Source organism: Hibiscus syriacus, unplaced genomic scaffold (assembly GCF_006381635.1).
Source record: "Hibiscus syriacus cultivar Baekdansim isolate YM2019G1 unplaced genomic scaffold, ASM638163v2 tig00110163_pilon, whole genome shotgun sequence".
Taxonomy (NCBI): domain Eukaryota; kingdom Viridiplantae; phylum Streptophyta; class Magnoliopsida; order Malvales; family Malvaceae; genus Hibiscus; species Hibiscus syriacus.
This window is the reverse complement of record NW_024062610.1, coordinates 1,868,665-1,889,726: the sequence shown is the minus strand read 5'-3', so window position 1 is coordinate 1,889,726 and position 21,062 is coordinate 1,868,665. Positions and strand designations below refer to the sequence as shown.

At 34.9% G+C, this 21,062-nt stretch overlaps 1 protein-coding gene across 1 annotated transcript; it reads left to right on the top strand.

The window, feature by feature from the left end:
- The first annotated feature begins 8,643 nt into the window (after positions 1-8,643).
- Positions 8,644-11,006, top strand: LOC120216634 (protein CUP-SHAPED COTYLEDON 3-like). Its single transcript, XM_039213989.1, has 3 exons — positions 8,644-8,986; positions 9,626-9,900; positions 10,332-11,006. Exons 1-3 carry the CDS (start codon positions 8,785-8,787, stop codon positions 11,004-11,006), a joined length of 1,152 nt encoding a protein of 383 aa, XP_039069920.1. The 5' UTR covers positions 8,644-8,784.
- Positions 11,007-21,062: the final 10,056 nt, after the last annotated feature.

The following is a 21,062-nucleotide window of genomic DNA, read 5'->3' as shown; positions in this document are numbered from 1 at the left end:
GCAGCCGAGAAAGAAAGAAAGGGAGAAAGGAAAGAAAGAAAGGGAGAAAGGAAAGTAAGAAGAAGAAAGGGAGATAAGGTAAATTTTTTTATATTTAAATTAGTTTATTATTATAAATGTTTAATTTGTTAGTTTAGGGTTTAGGGTAAAACAAAAAGTAGCTAATTAGTTTGTTAGTTTATGGTTATATGATTGTTAGTTTAAGTTATAGTATACATAAATTAAAAATTATTTAATTAATATATGTTTGATAGTTATATAGTTAAAAAATAATTAATTAGTTTGTTTTGTTAATAGTTAGTTATATAAAAAAATTATTTAATTAGTTTGTGTTAGTTAAATAGTTAAGTTATATTTGTTTGTTGAATTTATATTATATAAAAATTAGTTAGTAAGTTTATTAGTAGTATATTATAATGAAAAATAGTTTATTAGTTAGTTTTAGTTATATAGAAGAATATTTTATTAGTTGTTTAAGGGTTTAGCGTTTACGTTTAACTTATATTTTAAAAAGTTTAGTTTGTTAGTTTATTATATTATAAGTTATTATATTAAAGTTTAGTGTTGTAAATTAGTTAGTTAGTTTATATTAGATTATATTAAATGATTTTTTAAATATTGTTGTTTAATTTTTTTTACAGATTCATTCCAATGGCTGACCAAATTCCACTGTTGAGGCTTGACAATGAACATATTTCAAGTCATTTGGGAATAATGGTGAATAAAATATTTGTTTAATGAATTATAATTAATAAATATTTAAATATTATTTTATGATTGTGATAATTTTTTTGAAATATTTAATTGTAGGAGGACGAGCAGCGAGTCCTTCGTCTTCGACTACATAAAGTGCCCAAGCCACACCCACTAATAGAAGAAAATTTGCAAGAGGCTGGATTTTGGTATATCACATTTGTGCGAGATTACAAGTTGGTCCCAGGTTTGATCAGTGCGTTGATTGAACGTTGGAGACCAGAAACGCACACGTTTCATTTGTCGTGTGGCGAATGCACGATAACTTTGGAGGATGTGGCAATGCAACTCGGGGTCCAAACTAATGGGATGCCGGTGGTAATGTCACATGAGTTTAATAAGGTGGAACAACTTTGCAACTTGTTTCTTGGGAAAGCGCCCGTACCACCAGAGTGTAAAGGGTGGCGGGTGAGGTTGTCATGGTTGAAGAATGAATTTCAACTTCAATCAAATAGTACGGAGCACGAAATTATATATGCAACACGAGCATATATATTACAATTGATTGGGGGAATTTTGATGCCTGATAAATCCGGTAGTTATGTTCACACTCAGTATCTTCTTTTTTTAACAAATTTTGAGAATTGTAGGCAATATAGCTGGGGTTCGACGATATTGGCGTTCTTGTATCCAGAGATGTGCAAGGCGTCATTAGTCGTGAATGATAATAATACAGTAGAAATCGGTGGATGTCTGTTGCTGCTACAATCATGGGCTTGGCATAGACTTCCGTTTTTGACACCGATTAGTCGGACTGCGGTTGACTTTCCACTTGCCGGAAGGTAAAATGAATCCTCTATTTTAATATAAATATTAATTAAAAATATTTATTTTGAATAAAATTATTGAACAAAATGTCTCTATTTTTGTTTTGATTGATATACAGATGGAGGCATAAAATTGAAGGCACAGGGTTGGTTCACAACAACATTAAAGAGTTCAGGTTGAAGATCGACATTAAGGCCAAAAAGGAGGTATGCATAATTTGTATTTTTTAATTATTATTTAAATTAACTATATTATCTAATTTAAATAAATTTTATTGTTTTTGTAATTTTACAGTTTAATTGGAGACCATACATGAATGAAGAATTATTTGTGTTGATACCGCACGATATTTTAGATGGGTTTCAATATTGGTGTGCTGTTACACCATTGATCAATTTTGCTTTTGTTGAGATCCAATTTGGGGATAGAGTGCTGAGGCAATTCCACTTCCACCAACCTATTCCGCGGAGTCCATGGGATCATGACCTCCTCCAAAACTTAGATGGTCGTCGTCCAGTGAATTGGGTTGAGACGCATGACGACCTGCACAGATTTGATGGTCGTCGTAAAGAAAGCGTTAATTGGGTTGAGAAGCATGCAACCTACATTAATGCTTGGAACAATAGGGCTTCATTCATGCCAACTCTTGACGCCATTCAAGACGACGACTTTAATTTTGAGACTTCGGCTTACCTTGCTTATTTTTTGGATAATGGAAAGCCGTTCCTCACAACAATAGTAGAGAGGCGACAATTTTTTAGGTTTAAGAAAAGATTTGGTAAAGCTGAATACTCTCTACCGAGTGGGAGTGGGAGTTCATCTCTACAAACTGAAGCGGAAATGACCGATGTGGATAATAGCGCACCACAATCGTTGCATCACGCAGTTGATGATTCTACTGGCCCGGCATACATACCAGAGTTTGTGCAGCCTGAGGCACCCATCTATTCTCCTACGTTTTCGTCGACGTATGAATTTGAACACATGACAGTTCAAATACCCCCAATGAATGAGGGGGATGGGTACAATACTCCTGAGCCACAACGGCCACAACGTATCAGACGTCTGCCCCGACATTATCATTCAACAACACCCCGACATCGACAACAATTGTAAACTCGTTTGCTATTTATTACAAATTATTTATTGAAATTAGACTACTTTTTTAACCTTAACAATGATTTTAGTATCAAATCATTACTAGTATCAAATAATTAAATATTTAGTAAATCAACTATTTTAAATCATTAGTATCAAATAATTAAATATTAACAATAAATCCTTATTAATAATAATTAGTAAATCATTAGTATCAAATCATTAAATATTTAAAAATCATTAATAAATTCGACTATGTATAAATTTAAACTCAGTAATCCACACTTGTACACTCATTTGTTAGTATTCTATAATTATTAGTAATAATTATTAAATCATTAGTATTAAATCATTATTATAAATAATTACTAAATAATAACTAAATAATTATTATAAAATCATTATTATAATGATTATTATCAAATCATTACTAAATCATCAAATCATTAAATATTTAAATCATTATTAAATCATTTTATAATGATTATTACTAAATCATTATTATAATGATTATTATCAAATCATTACTATAATGATTATTATCAAATCATTACTAAATCATCAAATTATTAAAAATTTAAATCATTATTAAATCATTTTTATAATGATTATTACTAAATCATTATTATAATGATTATTATCAAATCATTACTATAATGATTATTATCAAATCATTACTAAATCATCAAATCATTAAATATTTAAATCATTATTAAATCATTTTTATAATGATTAATAAATACATAGAAATACATATGATTACTAATGATGAGGCCTATATCTTGGTAAATTAGGACAATTGTTTTTTGAATGGCCTTCACCCCTACATAATCCGCATCTCTTTGCTTGACCTCTCTCTATAGCATGAAAATCCATACTGGTATGAATTCGAGTGGACTCAGGTCGACCCTTTGGACTTCTGCGAAGCATTGGATTTGGTAGCCATTCATCATGATCCTTTTTGGGCCAATATGATTCATTCGGGATCTGTCTGAACACATAGTTGTAGACATTTAATATCCTACGTAGGTGGAAGCATTCATCAACATAAGTGTATGCGCTTACACCAGCATACATACATGCAGCGACTGCATGAGCACATGGATATTTCCATGCCTGAAAACGACCACAATCACACCATTTGTGTCATAAATCAACTCTAAATGTTTGGTCTTCTCCTCCGACGTTACGATGTATGCACGACACGATAAAAGTATGACCAACTCGGTCGAAATTATGAACAACCATTGATGTTGCCAATCGCTCATTTGCTTCCATTGATTCCACCACTGTAGGAGCCCAAGTTTTACCTCTATTTATGAGACTCTCAATTTCCTTGCCTTTGTCCGACCAAACTTTACCCAGTCTAAAGTACGTCTCTTTCACCAACTCGCTATTGGGAGATGGCGTGTACCTTTAGTACCGAATTAATGGCCTCAACAAGGTTTGTGGTCATATGTCCGTATCTCCGACCTTCATCGTATGCTTGCGACCATTTTTCCCGCGGTATTTTTGAAGCCCACTTCCAAACACGCTGATCATCGTAAAATACCTTCAAATTCTCCAATCTCTTGTCAAAATTTGGTCGACGTAGTTCGTATCATGTTCCATAATATATTGTGTTAAACCGCAATTAAAAAAACCACGTAAAAAATACACAAATATTGAAAATAAAACTTACCCATGCTGACTATCTCGCTACGAATATGTGCGTTATGAAACTGGTCGATACTATTCTTGCCAATATGACGGATACAAAATGTCGGATATGCATACGGAGGTATCCAACGACTTCCTGGTCGTTCAATTGCTGCCAAAATACCCGTTCCTCTATCGGATATCAAGCAAACTCCATCTTCACGAACGACATATTGACGTAGATTGGTCAGAAAGAAATCCCAAGCCTCTGTTGTCTCTCCCTCAACAATGGCGAATGCAATTGGGAAGATATTTCGCTCACCATCTTGAGTAACTGCCATCAAAAGTACATGCCTATATTGACCATACAACCACGTACCATCTACTTGGATCATACGTTTGCAAAATGGAAATCCTTCAATACATGCCTTGAATGCCCAAAATAGTCTATGAAATATTTTCTTCCCTGGCAGAAGTTGACCTTCTTCGTCATATGCGGGCATGGTTTGAGACTTCACTATAGTTCCTGGGATAAATATCTTCATTGCTTGTAGCAAATGTGGTAGCTCATTGTACGATGTATCCCAATCTCCATACGTCAACTTCATTGCCTTCATTTTCGCATTCCACACCTTGCCATATTTTACTTGATATCCAAATTGGCTTCGAATAGATGCAGCTAACACTGAACAAGATATCCTTGGATCCTTTTCAACCATCGCCTTCACGTATTCACATATTACATCGGAGTCCAATAGTCGGTGGTCTTGTTCGATGGAGTTTCGCAAACATGTGTGCGAACCATTGTACCTCGTGATGACCCAAACATCGTGCCTTTGATTTTTCGACACTCTGATCTTCCACTTGCACTCTGGGCCATATTTTACACACTTTGCGTATAGGGTTTTCTGGTTGGACTCTGCAACATGGACATCAACATGGCATTTGATGCAGTACTCTTTAATAGCCAGCGTAGCTTCATTTTTTCCTCTAAATTGCACCCCAACTGAAAATTCACCAGAATTATCGAATGATTCAGTCATTTGGTACGGAGGTAAATGTGGCATGTCTGGGAATTCAGGTGCCCTCATTGCATCATAATCTATCTCGTACATGTGAGGAGTAGCTTCATACGGTGTCGGAACTTCATCAATTGCACCTCCACCAAAAATATTTTCGTCGCCGCCCAAAACGGGTTCTTCAGTTTCTTCATCTTCGCTTGAATCATCATGAATTTCTCCCCATCGATTTTCAGCGTCAATATCAACAACCAATTCCGGTATGTTTCTCGTCTCATACTCTGCTGCTGTAGATGTCCCCCCGACTTCATTTACACTTTCCAATAGTGCCATAAAACTGTTCGGGAACCTGTATGTCGGCTCCTCAAACTGACTATATAAAGCCATTTCAGATGGATTTTGAGCCACACCTCTTGATGACCCAGGAACATCACATATGTTACGCACATCAACAAATAATTCAATAACTGCTATATTGGTTGACTCATGTAATCCAACCATGGTTTCAATATCATCATCTTCTTCAAGTGGAACTGCAGCATATCTGACTGGGTTAGAGCATATCATAAACATATACCTCAAACCATCAACTGCAGCTCGAATTTTTCTTTCTATCTTATGCTTCATTTCTATAAATGTGATGTCTTTTTTGAACATCATATTTATTGGTTTTTCAGACTGAAAAACTACTCCGACCTCATTTTTCATAATCTATCCATTATAATGGACAATCGTGAAAAAGTTGTTGCTCATTTTCTCTACAAATAAAAAAATAAATTAATTTAGATTAAAAAATTAGATAAGATAATTTCATAAATTATTAAATATAATATAATATACTATTATATTAATGATCAAATAAATTTATTATTTAACTTGATTGATTGCTTACTAATAAACCTAATAATGATTTGATAATTACTATTAATCTAATGATTTGATATTTAATGATTTAATAATAATATGATTTAGTCATAATCACTAATAATTATTTATTATAAATATTTAATGATTTAGATTTGATACTAATCATTTAGTAATTATTACTAATAATAATGATTAGTTTGATAATATTTTTTATTTTTTAAAAATATCAAACAAATTTGTTAGGCAAAACTGTCGAGATAATGTTCTCGAAATAATTATTTCGCGAGATAATGCGTTGTCCGGATTATTTCATTCAATTAATTTTTACTTCTTACTATATACACATACAATGTAAATTAAACAAAATATTTTTAAAACAACACTAAATATTTTTAAACACAATATTTTTTAAAACGAAATTATCTCGCACAAATTAGTTTATATAATCTAATATAAACTTACTAACTAACTAATTTACACATACACAACAACAAAAAATGGACAACAAAAATAATAAATTACTCACGTCTTTATGCCTTCTTCCTTTACTTTCTTTTCCTGCCTTGTTTCTTTCTTCGAATCAATATGTACGTGGGCAAATATTGTGAAATAATGTCATGTATGTGTAAACAAAATATTTATTTAAACAACAATAGCTCCCACAAATTAATTTTATATAATCTAATATATTATAATATACCTTAAACTAATAAACTATTTCTTTATTATAATATAACTTAGTTAAAATAACAAACTAATTAAGTACTAATTAATTTTTTTATAATATAACTTCAACTTCAACGAACAACCTAATATACGTTTAAAGACACTAACAAATTAATTAATATTTTTTATATTTAATAACTTAAACTAAGAAACTAATTAACTAATTTTTTATATAATATAATATATAACTTAAACTAATAAACTAATATAATATAACTTAAACTAACAAAATAATAATTTATACTAACAAACTAATTAACTAGATTTTAGTTTTACCCTAAACCCGAAACTAACAAACTAATAATTTCATATAATAAACTAAATTAAACAATAAAAAAATTACCTCACGAACTATGTTTGAGCCTTTATCTTCTTTTCTTCTTATTCCTTTTATTTCTCTCGGCAAAGTTTATATGTGCTGGTTCTGCTTGTGCTTCTACCCTAAACCCCATATCCTTTATATAAAGCAACTGAGCGTTAACTATTGAGCATTGAAAGGCTGACAGCTAAATTAACGCTGCAATAACGCAACTATAGATGCAACACATACAGCTACGGGTGCAGGAATCTCTGAGCTATGAGCTATGATGCAACGCATGCATGCAACAGCTACAGGACCTTGGTCGCCGAGACTCCATGGCGACCTACCTACCACCGTGACCTACACCGTTCGACGTGCATGGCCATGCACAGTTCCCACGTCCAATGCACCATCCTCTCCCCCATGCATTCCCACAGTTCCCACGTCCAATGCACCATCCCCTCCCCCATGCATTCCCACCCCATGCATTCCCACGTCCCATGCATCCCCTCCCCCATGCATTCCTACGTCCCATGTTGATTGCATGGCGACCTATTCCTTTGCAAAATACACACCGGATGCCATGGCGACCTCCAAGGTCGCCCGGATGCCATGGCGACCTCCAAGACCACTGTAGAATTCACTCCATTCCAGCAATTAATCTGGGATGTGCACCATTTCGTGAAAAAAAAATCGAGAACATTATCTCGTGAATTCACCCGGGTTAAAGCCTTAAAGGCTTAAAGCAACTAGTAACGTGCAGGGAGAGACTGGAGAGGATCCTAGCCGTTGTTTATCTTTTACTTAGGTGATTCTATAAGATCCGAACTCCGCTTAGTTGCTGCTATACTATAAAAACAGAGATTGTAGAGCCAGCGACAGCCTTGTTAATTTACCTAATCATTCTACACGTGCAACATCGCCCACATTTCTTTCAACTTTCAAGGAAATACCCCCACTCATTTAAACATTTATAGGAATGGGAATTCGATTATATGTCGAGTAGGAAAGAAGTTTTTAAGAAATAATTTGAATTTATTTTGATAAATATTTTTATTAATATGATATATGAAAGAATATATGATGGAACGTGTGTAAATGTTTAAAGGAAAATAACTTCTCTGGGGAATTCTGAAGCTGGCAGTCCCTTTGCTGTGCAACAACTAAATTAACACTAGTATTCATATTTCGCGCATGATAAATAAATAATTAAGCGATGATGATCTCACTGTTATCGATCTGAGAATCTGAAACCATCTATCTATTTTCTCTCTCCCGATATGCTCACATACGCACGCATAAATCTCTGCAACCGACTTTGCATTTGCATTTACTACCCCCTACTATGTACGCCCATTAGATATTATTTTTTCTCAAAAGCCTCAAACCCTCTTGTTTTTCCAAGAAACCACTTTTAGATTTTTTTTTCCCAGTTTTGGAAGGCCTTTCAGGTGCATGTTACTGACCCTCGTTAGTCGTTACCCATTCCCTTCATTCACAATCACAACCACGCCGACCCCTTGTTTTTTTGTTGCAAACCACAAGCTTTCTCGCTTTATCCCTATCTTTTTTCTCATTGCAAGACATACGAATTGGGTAGAGCTGTGTTGGAAGATGTTGGCAGTCAAAGAACTTTTAAGTGAACTTGCTGGGGAAGAGGAAAACGAGCAAGGTTTGCCGCCTGGGTTTCGATTTCACCCAACTGACGAAGAACTGGTAACCTTCTATTTGGCTTCAAAGGTATTTAATGGATGCTTCTGCGGAGTGGAGATTGAGGAGGTTGACCTTAACAGATGCGAACCATGGGAGCTTCCAGGTATATATATACTTGCTTTTACCCAAAGTCAAGTGTTAATGGTGTGATTATATGAAACTATCAAACAATATTCTCTACCCGATTGACATGCTTCTATAGATTGCTTAGAATCTAATAAGTTTTTGTTGTTTTCCTCTCAAGCCGAGCCTATGGAGATAGATACTTTCTTTTTTCCCCTTTTTGGGATAAGCTTAAACCTGCTGGTTTCTTTGCCAATGGAGTCTAGTAAAGCTGCAGTTTAGGAATTAGGGTGACCTCTGATCCTCAGATAACTTAAAAATCCTACTGCATCTTGGTTATGTTCCTTACCAGATTCTATGAATTTTGTACTGTATGCATTTATTGTATAATAAGTATGTTGGCGGGAAATCTTGCATACTAACAGAACCCTAGCTAGAGTTCTCAGGTCTTGTAAACATTTCCACCAAAAGATGGAGGCATGTTGGGTTTATTGCAATATTTCTTGCAGGCATTTTAAATTCGAAAATTTGAAGACTTGGTCATTAATATTCCGAGTATGGATAGCACAATTAATTGAAGAATATATATGTATATCTCTGTGTATGTAAATAAATGTATTGTCTATCTTTAATTTCTGTTAAAGTAAATATGTAGTAGTAATAAACTTGATATGATCAGACGTGGCGAAAATGGGGGAGAGGGAGTGGTACTTCTTCAGCCTGAAGGACAGGAAATACCCGAGCGGGCTGAGAACAAACAGAGCCACGGGAGCCGGGTACTGGAAAGCCACAGGCAAAGATAGGCAAGTATACAGTACCTCAAGTAGAGCTCTTTTGGGCATGAAGAAAACCCTTGTTTTCTACAAGGGCAGAGCGCCCCGTGGAGAGAAGACCAAGTGGGTTATGCATGAGTACCGCTTGGACGGTGACTTCTCCTGCCGCCCGTCCTGCAAGGTAAATCGACCCCCCCCGGCGCCCTCCGCCTCATGAGCGTTGCCGTGGGAGTCTCATCTCATTCATGATCGCTGTTTGTCGCGTTCTGGGTTTGCTCATTGATGGTCCTAATATAATATAATAATTGTCATGAAACTGATCATCTGCACTGGTAGGGGCATGGTATATGGTGTTAGCGTGCATGCCGACTTGACAACTTTCACCTTATTATTAACAACTCCAGTTTGCAGAGTAGTTTTTGATGTGATTGGTTTTGGTTTTCACTCTATCGCGCCTTTTGGCTGTCAGTAGCTGCAGCTGCCATTTCTGTATTTTCTTATTCGTTTCTCTTTATAATTCAATCTTACAACCAAACATCTCCAGGTTTGTGTGTGGACCCTTTATCCGGATCATCACATGCTTATGCACTGATTGCTGGTTACTTTGTGCAGGAAGAATGGGTGATCTGCAGAATATTCAACAAAACGGGTGAGAAGAAAAATGCCCTCGCTCAAGGACAAAGCTATTTGATGGCAGTATCTTCGTCTTCAGCAACTTTTTTGCCTCCGCTGCTTGAAACCCCGGGTCCAGTATCGTTCTTAGAATCTCAAACTCTAATGCAAACTCGCAATTCTTATCTGATTCACCGCCAAGAAAAAGACATGAAAAGCCTGATAAACACGGCTGTCCCACAATCACAGTCCCGGCTCTTCCCATCCAATGGGTTCTTTTCAGCCATATCCACCATTGCTGCTAGTTGCGCAACCGACAAGCACACTGAGACAAACGCCAACAACTCATCAGCGTCGATGCTCTTCAAGTCCCTGCTCTCACATCAAGGTTGCACCTCGAAGGAACAAGCTACTATTCCCAGACTGTGCAAGACTGAGGCTAACTTTTCCCATTTAGATTCCAACACAACCATGAAGTGGATGGACAAGATTCATCCCACCCCACCATGTCAAAATCCCTTGTTTGAGATGGATTATACTGTGTCGGGGTTTTCTGAAGCTGCTGTTACGGGCCGTGACATGTCCAATTCAATTGCTTTCAATCGGACCAGCGGTCAGATTATTTTAAATCCTCCCGCCACGGCCTCTGGAGAATCCTGGCCACTGGATTGTTAAGATCTTTATGTTGTTAGGAATAGGATTCCTATTATGATTAACTATCCATGTATGTGTATTATTTATACAAGTATATTGGGTTATGGGTTACTCTGTGTTTACGTGTATCTTAAGTACAACTTTTCTCTTGAAGTCCCTGCTCTCACATCAAGGTTGCACCTCGAAGGAAAAAGCTACTATTCCCAGACTGTGCAAGACTGAGGCTAACTTTTCCCATTTAGATTCCAACACAACCATGAAGTGGATGGACAAGATTCATCCCACCCCACCATGTCAAAATCCCTTGTTTGAGATGGATTATACCGTGTTGGGGTTTTCTGAAGCTGCTGTTACGGGCCGTGACATGTCCAATTCAATTGCTTTCAATCGGACCAGCGGTCAGATTATTTTAAATCCTCCCGCCACGGCCTCTGGAGAATCCTGGCCACTGGATTGTTAAGATCTTTATGTTGTTAGGAATAGGATTCCTATTATGATTAACTATCCATGTATGTGTATTATTTATACAAGTATATTGGGTTATGGGTTACTTCTGTGTTTACGTGTATCTTAAGTACAACTTTTAGAATGAATCCAAATATATTATTCAACGTATCTCCGAAGAAAAGCCAAGACAAAACAAAACTAAAACCGTGGGTGGGATGGTGATTTGACCAAATTGACACCTTTAATAAATTATCTTTTTTTTTAGCGTTATTTGATCAATATTTCTCAAAATGATACTTTTTAGGTTGAGGTGGCGAAAAGCACATTTCCGGGGATACATTTTACCTGATTTTACGTTGAGTTGGATGTCACGTGTGAAAGGCACAACACCGAAGACGCGCTTTACCTTTATTTTGCTGATTCAGTTGCCACGTGTGAAAGGCGCATATCCGGGGACGCGCCTTTCATTAATTGTCTTAAATGCCCATCCGACTTTTCCCCAACTACCCCTCCTCCTCCGTTATATAAACCCTCTCAACCCCACCTCATTCTTCACACCAAAATCTTCTTCTCCTTTCTTATATAACTCAAATTCTCTAAATCTTTGAGTTTTAAATTTCTTATTAGTGGTTAGAAATTTATTTTTCAGTTATTTTTTTTAAATAGTTATTATATTTTATATTAATATAATTATATAAATATTATTTTTTTTATTAAAATAATATTTATATAATTATTATTTATTTAAATTTATTAATTAATTATTTTTTGTGCTAATTATTATTTTTGTCTCAGTTATAATGGAAAGTGAAATGTTGCTGCGATTGAATGCTAACCATATCTCCAGACATTTTAGCGATATGGTAATATTTTTTTTATAATTAATGTTAATATTTATTGTTATGTTTAATTTAAATTTATTATGAATTTATATTAATTTTATTTTTTTATAATACATATTATCTAGGATACTGATCGTATTTTAGTGACATTTATTAAAAATCCACGTATATCGACACCGGAACGTATTTTGTCATTTTTGGCTTCTGCCGGGTTCGGATATATTGTAACAATCATTAGCGGTTGTAAATTCGAACCTGTCCTAATTTCTGCATTGATTGAGAGGTGGAAGCCCGAGACACACACTTTTCACATTCCATGTGGAGAGGCTACAATTACATTGGAGGATGTCTCTATGCATCTGGGGCTTCCCGTCGACGGAAATATGATGTGTGGTATGGCGGATGGTGATTGGCAGTCAATGTGCATTGATTATCTTGGATCTGCTCCGCCAGAGTTTAATGGAGGTAGAATAGCTTTATCTTGGTTGAAAGCTAATTTTGAGGTTTTAAATGAAAATGCTTCAGAGGATCAAGCAAAGGCATGTGCTAGGGCATATATTCTACGTATAATTGGAGGAATATTGATGCCCGACAAATCTCGCAAACAGGTGCATTGTATGTGGTTGCGGCATCTGATCGATTTTGATGAAGCTGGAATATATAATTGGGGCGCTGCAGTTTTGGCATTTCTCTTTAGAGAAATGTGTCAGGCGATGAATTATAAGAAAACTGCTATCGATGGATGTCTCCTGCTTCTGCAATCATGGGCGTGGTTCCGCATGCCTTTCTTATGCCCGATCGTGAATGAACCATACATATTCCCCTTATTGTTGAGGTAATTATCGAACTAAATTTTGATTTAAATATTTTTAATTAAATAGGGTGATATTTAGTTTATATTATATTTCATAGGTGGTTGATGAAAAGAATGAACCATATAAGTATACCTACTTGGTTAGAGGAAATTCGTCTACTTATTGATACAAAAGTTAGGTCTGAGGTATGTTTTTACACTTGTTTAAATCTTAATATTTTAATTTAAAATGCTAGATATAATTAGAATATTTTATTTATTTGAATTGTATATTTATATTTCAGTTTCAATGGATACCTTATGCGAGCGATGAAGTGAAGGCTTGCATCCCACCCCACCTTGGTGGGTCATTAGAGGTTTGGATATCGGTTATACCTCTTATATGTTATGCTATTATTGAGTGGCATCCAGTTGATCGTGTGCTATGTCAGTATGGTTGTACGCAATGTATTCCTGGAGCACCTAGGAATTTAGACGACGTGCATAACATAGATAGACGTGGAAAGAAAGATGTTAACTGGGTGATGAGACACAGAGATTGGATTGCGCTTTGGGAGAACCGATATGCACAGTTGGCCCCTCGATAATATTACACTGAAACTGGTCATATGGTTACGGATAACTATATGGACTAGTTTAATGAAAATAGGAAGCCGTTTCTACTTTCGACGGAAGCACGAGGGGTTAGCATTCCTAGGCGCCGAGAAAGACGTCAACCGTCTCAATATCATCGTCCTCCGACGCTTGGACGGAGAGAAGGTGCTATCGGTTCTACATTAGTCCCACCACAACATCTTTATCCACCGATGCCACAATGGTACATGCCCAGCCCTCCACTTCAGATGCCATCTCCTCAGGGGTATATATCAAGCCCACCAGTTCATATGTCATCTCCGCAGAGTTACATTCCTAACCCGCAGGGTTACATTCCTAGCCCGCCATGTTACATGCCTAGCCCGCAGGGTTTTATACCATATGGAGGTGTATATACGGCTATGTTTAATGATCCAGCATATGGTTCATATGCATCTTATTTGGCTGGTGGTGCTTCTCCTCAGACACCTCAATCTCCATCTGGATCACAGAAATCGATGCCAATGTTTCCACAGTTTTCACAGTTCCCGATGAGCGTTGGGATGGTTACTAGCACTCCTCCAAGGTCGTTATTTTATACAGCCCCTTCAGCGTCATCTAATCCAAATGAAAAAAATGCAGATGATGATGATAGTGAAGATGAGGAGACTGAAGAACAAGTTCCACGAAGAAATCCTCCGCGAAATAGACAACCACCACTATGTGGAACTCATTCGAGAAGATGACATCGGTGATCCAGTTGTATTTTAATGTTATTTAAATAGTTATATTTCAGAAATTTATGTAATTTGGTTATGTTATTTAAATATTTCAGGGTTGTTAATGCCAATATTTTTAAAGTTATTTTTTATTCAAATTTAACATTAAATGTTTAATAAATGTTTTTAAAATACAAATTATAGTATTCGAAATTTAAAATTAAAATACAAATAATATTATCCGAAATTTAAATTTAAAATATAAATTATAGTATTCGAAATTTAACATTAAATTCAAGTTAATATTCCAATTGTATTCGAAATTAAAAGTTATATTCCAATTATAGTTCACAGTACTTAAATTGAAATTAAATTTATCCATACATATGATTTTATCATTAACATATATATTAAAACGTATACATTAAAATCAACTTATCACTTCACATTTATTCGTAAAAACATGTCGATGTTCATTCCATACAATTTCAATGTCACAATAAACTTATCACTTCACATTTATTCAATTTATCCATAACATTTTATCTAATTTATTCAAACTTCACATAACGTTTTAATTTAAGTTATGAACTTAAATTTATCTATATATATAATTTTATCCTTAACTTGTTGAACTTCCAAAAGAAGTTAAATTTTGGTTATAATTTACCTGATTTCACCATCCATCTATAGTTCCCCAGGAACGCGTTTTAAAGTCCCCTAAGGAATAATAGGTATTGACATGAATAGTTCCCGGGGGACATAAGTGACATAATAGGGTAATGATAACATATTCTCTGACAAAATAATGGAAGGCGCACCCCCGGGAACGGGCCTTCACGGTCCCCTAAGGAATAATAGGTATTGACATGAATAGTTCTTGGGGGACATAAGTGACATAATAGGGTAATGATAACATATTCTCTGACAAAATAATAGAAGGCGCGCCCCCGGGAACGCGCCTTCACGGTCCCCTAAGGAATAATAGGTATTGACATGTATAGTTCCCGGGGGACATAAGTGACATCATAGGGTAATGATAACATATTCTCTGACAAAATAATGGAAGGGGTGCCCCCGGGAACGTGCCCTCACGGTCCCCTAAGAAATAATAGGTATTGACATGAATAGTTCCCGGGGGACATAAGTGACATAATAGGGCAATGATAACATATTATCTGACAAAATAATGGAAGGCGCACCCCCGAAAACGCGCCTTCACGGTCCCCTAAGGAATAATAGGTATTGACATGAATAGTTCATGGGGGACATAAGTGACGTAATAAGGCAATGATAACATATTCTCTAACAAAATAATGGAAGGCGCGCCCCCGGGAACGCGCCTTCACGTGAATAGTACCCTGGTTATAGACACTATTATATGCAACGTATTATAAACTTTCAAAACAAACTTCAGTTCACAAGCTTTGATATTCTCAAACTCTAAATTTCTCAAAAATCTCAATCCTCTATTCTCTGAAAATGAGTCATTTTTCTACTGTTGTTTTGTATGATGGAGAAATTAAACAAGCTGAAGATGGGGTAGTTTTTGAGTCAGATCATTATATCCCCTTAACCTTGAAGAGAAACATCACTCTTGAGGAGTTAATCACAAAAATTTCGTTAAAGATTCGTGTAGCAGGCCGAAGAAGACTATCTTCACTTCAGTACATATTTCCTACTGAACTTTTTCCGCTCACGTATACATCATTTCATCTTTCAAACGATGATGATGTTTCTATGATGGTTAATGCTCATATGGGAAGTTCACAATCTCTTATTGAAATGTATGCATCTTTTATTGAGGTTCGTGCTTCTCTTGGTCTCCCATATTCCTCTCACTTTGGCATTATATATCAAGCTGATCAAGTTGATAGCCCGACACAACTGATCTGTAATGATTTCACATCATTAATGGTGGATCCAACACCAGATGCCATGCCATCAAGTTCTGTATGAAGGCTTTCATCTGCAACTGCTTATGATCTCAACCCACGTGGCTTAATGAATAATCCATATGGCAACATCTCTTCTACTTCAAGGGGTAGATATTCATCTGCCAATGTTTTCGACTTACATATGGAAATGCCAACGAGACGGCATTCTATTCACATCCCACATGATACAATGGCCTCAAGTTCAAGGGGAGGACATACAAGCGGAAACTTATTTGACCTCAACATTAGATTATCGGAGGAACCATCATCTCCACCAGAAGAACCTCTTCGGGAGCCAGGTGCAGATGGTGCTGAAACGAGATTATTCGTTGAACCTGACTCACCACAGTTTAACGTACATTCTGATGATGACGAGGATGACGTTCCGATAAATACAATACCAGCCGAACTTCCTGCACATATATATGGGGCTGATTATGATGCAATGTATGAGCCTGAATTTCTGGATCTTCCTGATGCTGTCAACTATGGACTTCAATCAACAGTTAATGATGGTGATTTACATATTGGAATGGAGTTCGCATCGAAGGAGGAAGCAATGATGTCAATAAAGAGTTACAATATTCGTAACTCAGTTCAGTCCCGAGTTGATCGATCTAACACAGAGAAATATGTCTTCTACTGCGTCCAACGTGACAACGGATGTCAATGGATGGTTCGTGTATCAAAGAGGAAGAGGAAGAACAACTTATAGGAACTAACCAGATACAACGGTCCTCATACGTGTTGTGCAAGAGGTATAAACCAGGATCATCCCAACTTGGACTCCAACATTATTTGCCAAGCAATCATGCCCATTGTGAAGCAAAGCTCTCATATAGCTGTTGTAGTGTTGATTTCTGCTATACAGTCACAATATGGGTACACCATCTCGTATAAAAAAGCTTGGTTGGCAAAACAGAATGCCATTTGCAAACTTCATGGAGAATAAGATTCATCTTACAACGAGCTGCCCAGTTGGTTTCATGTTGTGCAAAGACTCAATCCCGGGATAATTGTTGAGTTCGAAATTCAACATCATTACGTGAATGATCGAGTGGTTCGTGATCGCTGCCAATTCTACCGTGTCTTTTGGACTTACCCTCAGAGTATTAATGCAGTCAAGTACTATAAACCAGTTGTCCAAATTGATGGTACTTTCTTGTATGGGAAATACAAGCAAGTTTTATTATTGGATGTGGTCCAAGATGGAAACCGCAATATTCTTCCCACTGCGTTTGCCCTCGTTCAAGGAGACCTTGGGCTTTTTTCCTTAAAAATTTACGTTTACATGTTGTCACCAGGGAACGAGTATGCATTATTTCATACCGAGGAGCCGGGATAAAAGCAACAATGGACTCTTTGGGTACAATGTATAGACCTCCACATGTTCAACTTCATTATTGTGTCCGTCATATTGTTGCAAACTATTATGGAAAATACAAGAAGAACGATGAACGTCAATTAGTCGTGTGGATGAGTATGTTACTTTTCCCCAATTTTTCTATCATTTTCGTATTACTTATTTATACTTCATATTAACTATTACATATTCCTAATGGCTTAGGTTACGAACTCTTACCTCAAATGTATGAGTCGATGCTACAAGAGTTGTTTGGCAAAAATAAGAAGGGGTGCGAGTACATTATGGACATCAGCAAAGAAATGTGGACAAATGCGTATGACGGGGGGTATCGCTATGGTCATATGACTAAAAACTTGGTTGAAGCAATAAATTCAACCTTAAAGGGAGCGTGTCATTTACCAGTCATGGCATTGGTCAAAATGACTTATTTTTGTTTGGGTCAACTCTTTGCAAAGCTCGGTGGACAAGCTCTTACTTGGATGCAAAACGGTCATATTTACCACCCAAAACTAGTAGCTGATTTACAGAAAAAAATGGCAGCATCAAATGGGATGTTGGTTACAAATTTTTCTCGCACCCGTGAATTGTTTCATGTAACCAAAATGCCACGTCCGTTGCAAGGGATTGAAGCTAACTCTTTCAGAGTTAATCTGCATTAGAGGTGGTGCGATTGTGGTTTCTTTCAAGCACTCAAGTATCCATGCTCTCATGTCATTGCAGCTTGCTCACATTCGTATTTGGACTACAAAAATTATGTTGATCCCGTATACCAACTTTCACAAGTATTCAAGGTATATGAATTTGAGTTTCCGCCCATAGGAAACGAAAGAAACCCAGATGAGATTCAAACTTGGCTTACAATTGTACCAAATCCATTGTTATTTATGGACTCAGGTCGTCCAAAATCTACTAGAATACATTGTGATATGGATATTCGGGAGAAGTCAACAGAACAAAATGATATGGGCATTGTAGAAACATCGAACACAATAGAAAAAAATGTCCAGCTCTATTATCATCACATAATCGTTAACCCTTATGTAACCTAATATTCTATTTAAATGAATCTTTTTGTTTCTAATATTTAAATGTAATTGCATTTTCTATAATTTCTCAATGTATAATAATAATAACAGATTAAATGTGTAATTATACTAATTTTATTTACTTATGCATCAATATTTTGGTTAAATAATAATAACAGATGACTATATTGATAATATTTAAATAATTAAGTGATCAAATTAATAGATCGATAATCAAAATAAAAAATAATAATATAATCATACGTTTAATATAATAATTTTATACATTTTTCATATAACTATAATAAAATAAAAACTAGTTTTCATCTGTTGTTCTATCTGATTAATGTGGATAATATACTCCACCTTTAACACACATTAAAAAAATACATTCGATAATTATAAAATTATAACTGAAACAATTAACATAATATATTACTAATTTATAATAACAATAAAAATAAAATTTTTATTATGAAAAAAATACCGCGTGGCAATTGAATCAGCAAAATAAAGGTAAAGCGCGTCCCCGGGGATGCGCCTTTCGCCACCTCAACCGAATGGGTGCCACTTCGGGAAATATAGAACAAACGGTGCTAAAAAGGGAGATATTCGATTAAAGGGTGTCAGTTTGGTCAAATCGCCGGGTGGGGTGGGGTGGGATGGGATAGGATAGGATGGGATGGGACTAGGCTAGAAGAGGAAGTGGGCGGTGACGAAAAGCTTTTACTTGACATGACACGTGGATAGGCTGGGAGGTATTTACTAGGTTTGACCTCAACTCTTACATTGTTCAAAAATATTCTATTTGAATGATCCGATCCATCGATCCGGTTAAAAATAATATTTAGGGTGTTTTTGGTTTAAGGAATGTAAAATTACCAGGTAATAGAATTACTAGAAATGTTATATTTTGTGTTTGGTTGACTTAGTAGGAATGTAACATTATCGTGTTTTGTTAAAAGAATAAAGGATTATGAATGAAAGATTATTGAAATGTATATTTGACCAAATTATCCTTATTATATATTTATTTTTTTAACAAGTTGAATTCTAATATAATATTACTATAATATATTTATATATTTTCTTTAAAAATTAAATTCAAAAAATTTATATAATTTTTTTACAAAATTAAAAATTATAAAAAGGTTTAATGAAAGGGTAAAATTTTATTTTAACCCTTGAACTTCATATAAAATTTTAATTATAGATTTTTTTTGTAAATCTAAAATAGTTTAAGGATAAATTTGTAATTTAACCTTCGTAGAATTTTTATTATTCAATAACAGAAGAAGTATATATTTCGAGAGAAAAAATTATAAGGGCATTTTAGTCCAAAACGCCGATAATCCAACAATACATAAGGGAAGGGGTAATGACATTCCCGGTAATATACCCCAAAAAATCCACTGTTGGTAATAAAACATTATCGGGAATGAGATTATCGGCCAACCAAATGGAGAATGTAGATTTCATTCCCCCGGTAATCTCACATTCCCCTAACCAAACACACCCTTAATATTTATATTGAAATACCTGATTTTTTGGGTCGGATACTTAACCCGCTAAATTCTTCGAGTTTTTGAGTCAGATCTCGATCATAAAATATTACTTAATCGGGTACCTGTCAATTCGATATATGGTTTATTATATATATATATATATCATATTTTTATTTTTTATTTTTTATTAATTTTTTATATATAATTCTCTAATTAGTTCATTCTCTCTAAATTTTTAATTTCTTAAATTTTACCATCAGAATATTCTAAATTTTTAATTTCTTAAATTATTTCAAATTAATATTTTAAGTTATTTTTTAAAATGTTTATTTTAAATTCGAAATATTTTAAATTTAATTATACTTTTTATTTTTATTTTTAATAATTTGTTTTTCAATTATGTAATTTAATTTTTTAAACTTTATAGTTAAATTATATATTATAGATTTTAAATTTTAGAATATATATATATATATATATATATTTATTTATTTATTTTAAAATAATATAATTTAAAAAAAAATGAACATAATACATGTGACCTAAAAATACTGGTACTCAAATTTTATGGGTACCTGAATATAATAAACCAGAACACGGGCAAACATTTTCGTACCCATACGGGTACCCTAAACACCCCTATCACCTAAATAGCTATAAATTGGTAATTTTATAAAAAAAAACCTTTCTTATTAATTTATTGCAAAATTAATCACAACTACAATTATTTTAAAAAAACCCTAAAATGGTTCACGTAAGAATACCTCGTGTTTTGCAAGACGCGAGATCCTTCTGGCATGGAAGAACTTTTCAGATAACCTAATTTAATATTTGGATACAAGACCTTGC

Bases quoted from the DNA above. Each gene is read 5' to 3' on its own strand.
- LOC120216634 (XM_039213989.1), top strand. From the start codon at position 8,785: ATGTTGGCAGTCAAAGAACTTTTAAGTGAACTTGCTGGGGAAGAGGAA. The intron at 8,987-9,625 runs GTATATATATAC...TGATATGATCAG, and splicing joins CGAACCATGGGAGCTTCCAG to ACGTGGCGAAAATGGGGGAG. The intron at 9,901-10,331 runs GTAAATCGACCC...TACTTTGTGCAG, and splicing joins CCTGCCGCCCGTCCTGCAAG to GAAGAATGGGTGATCTGCAG.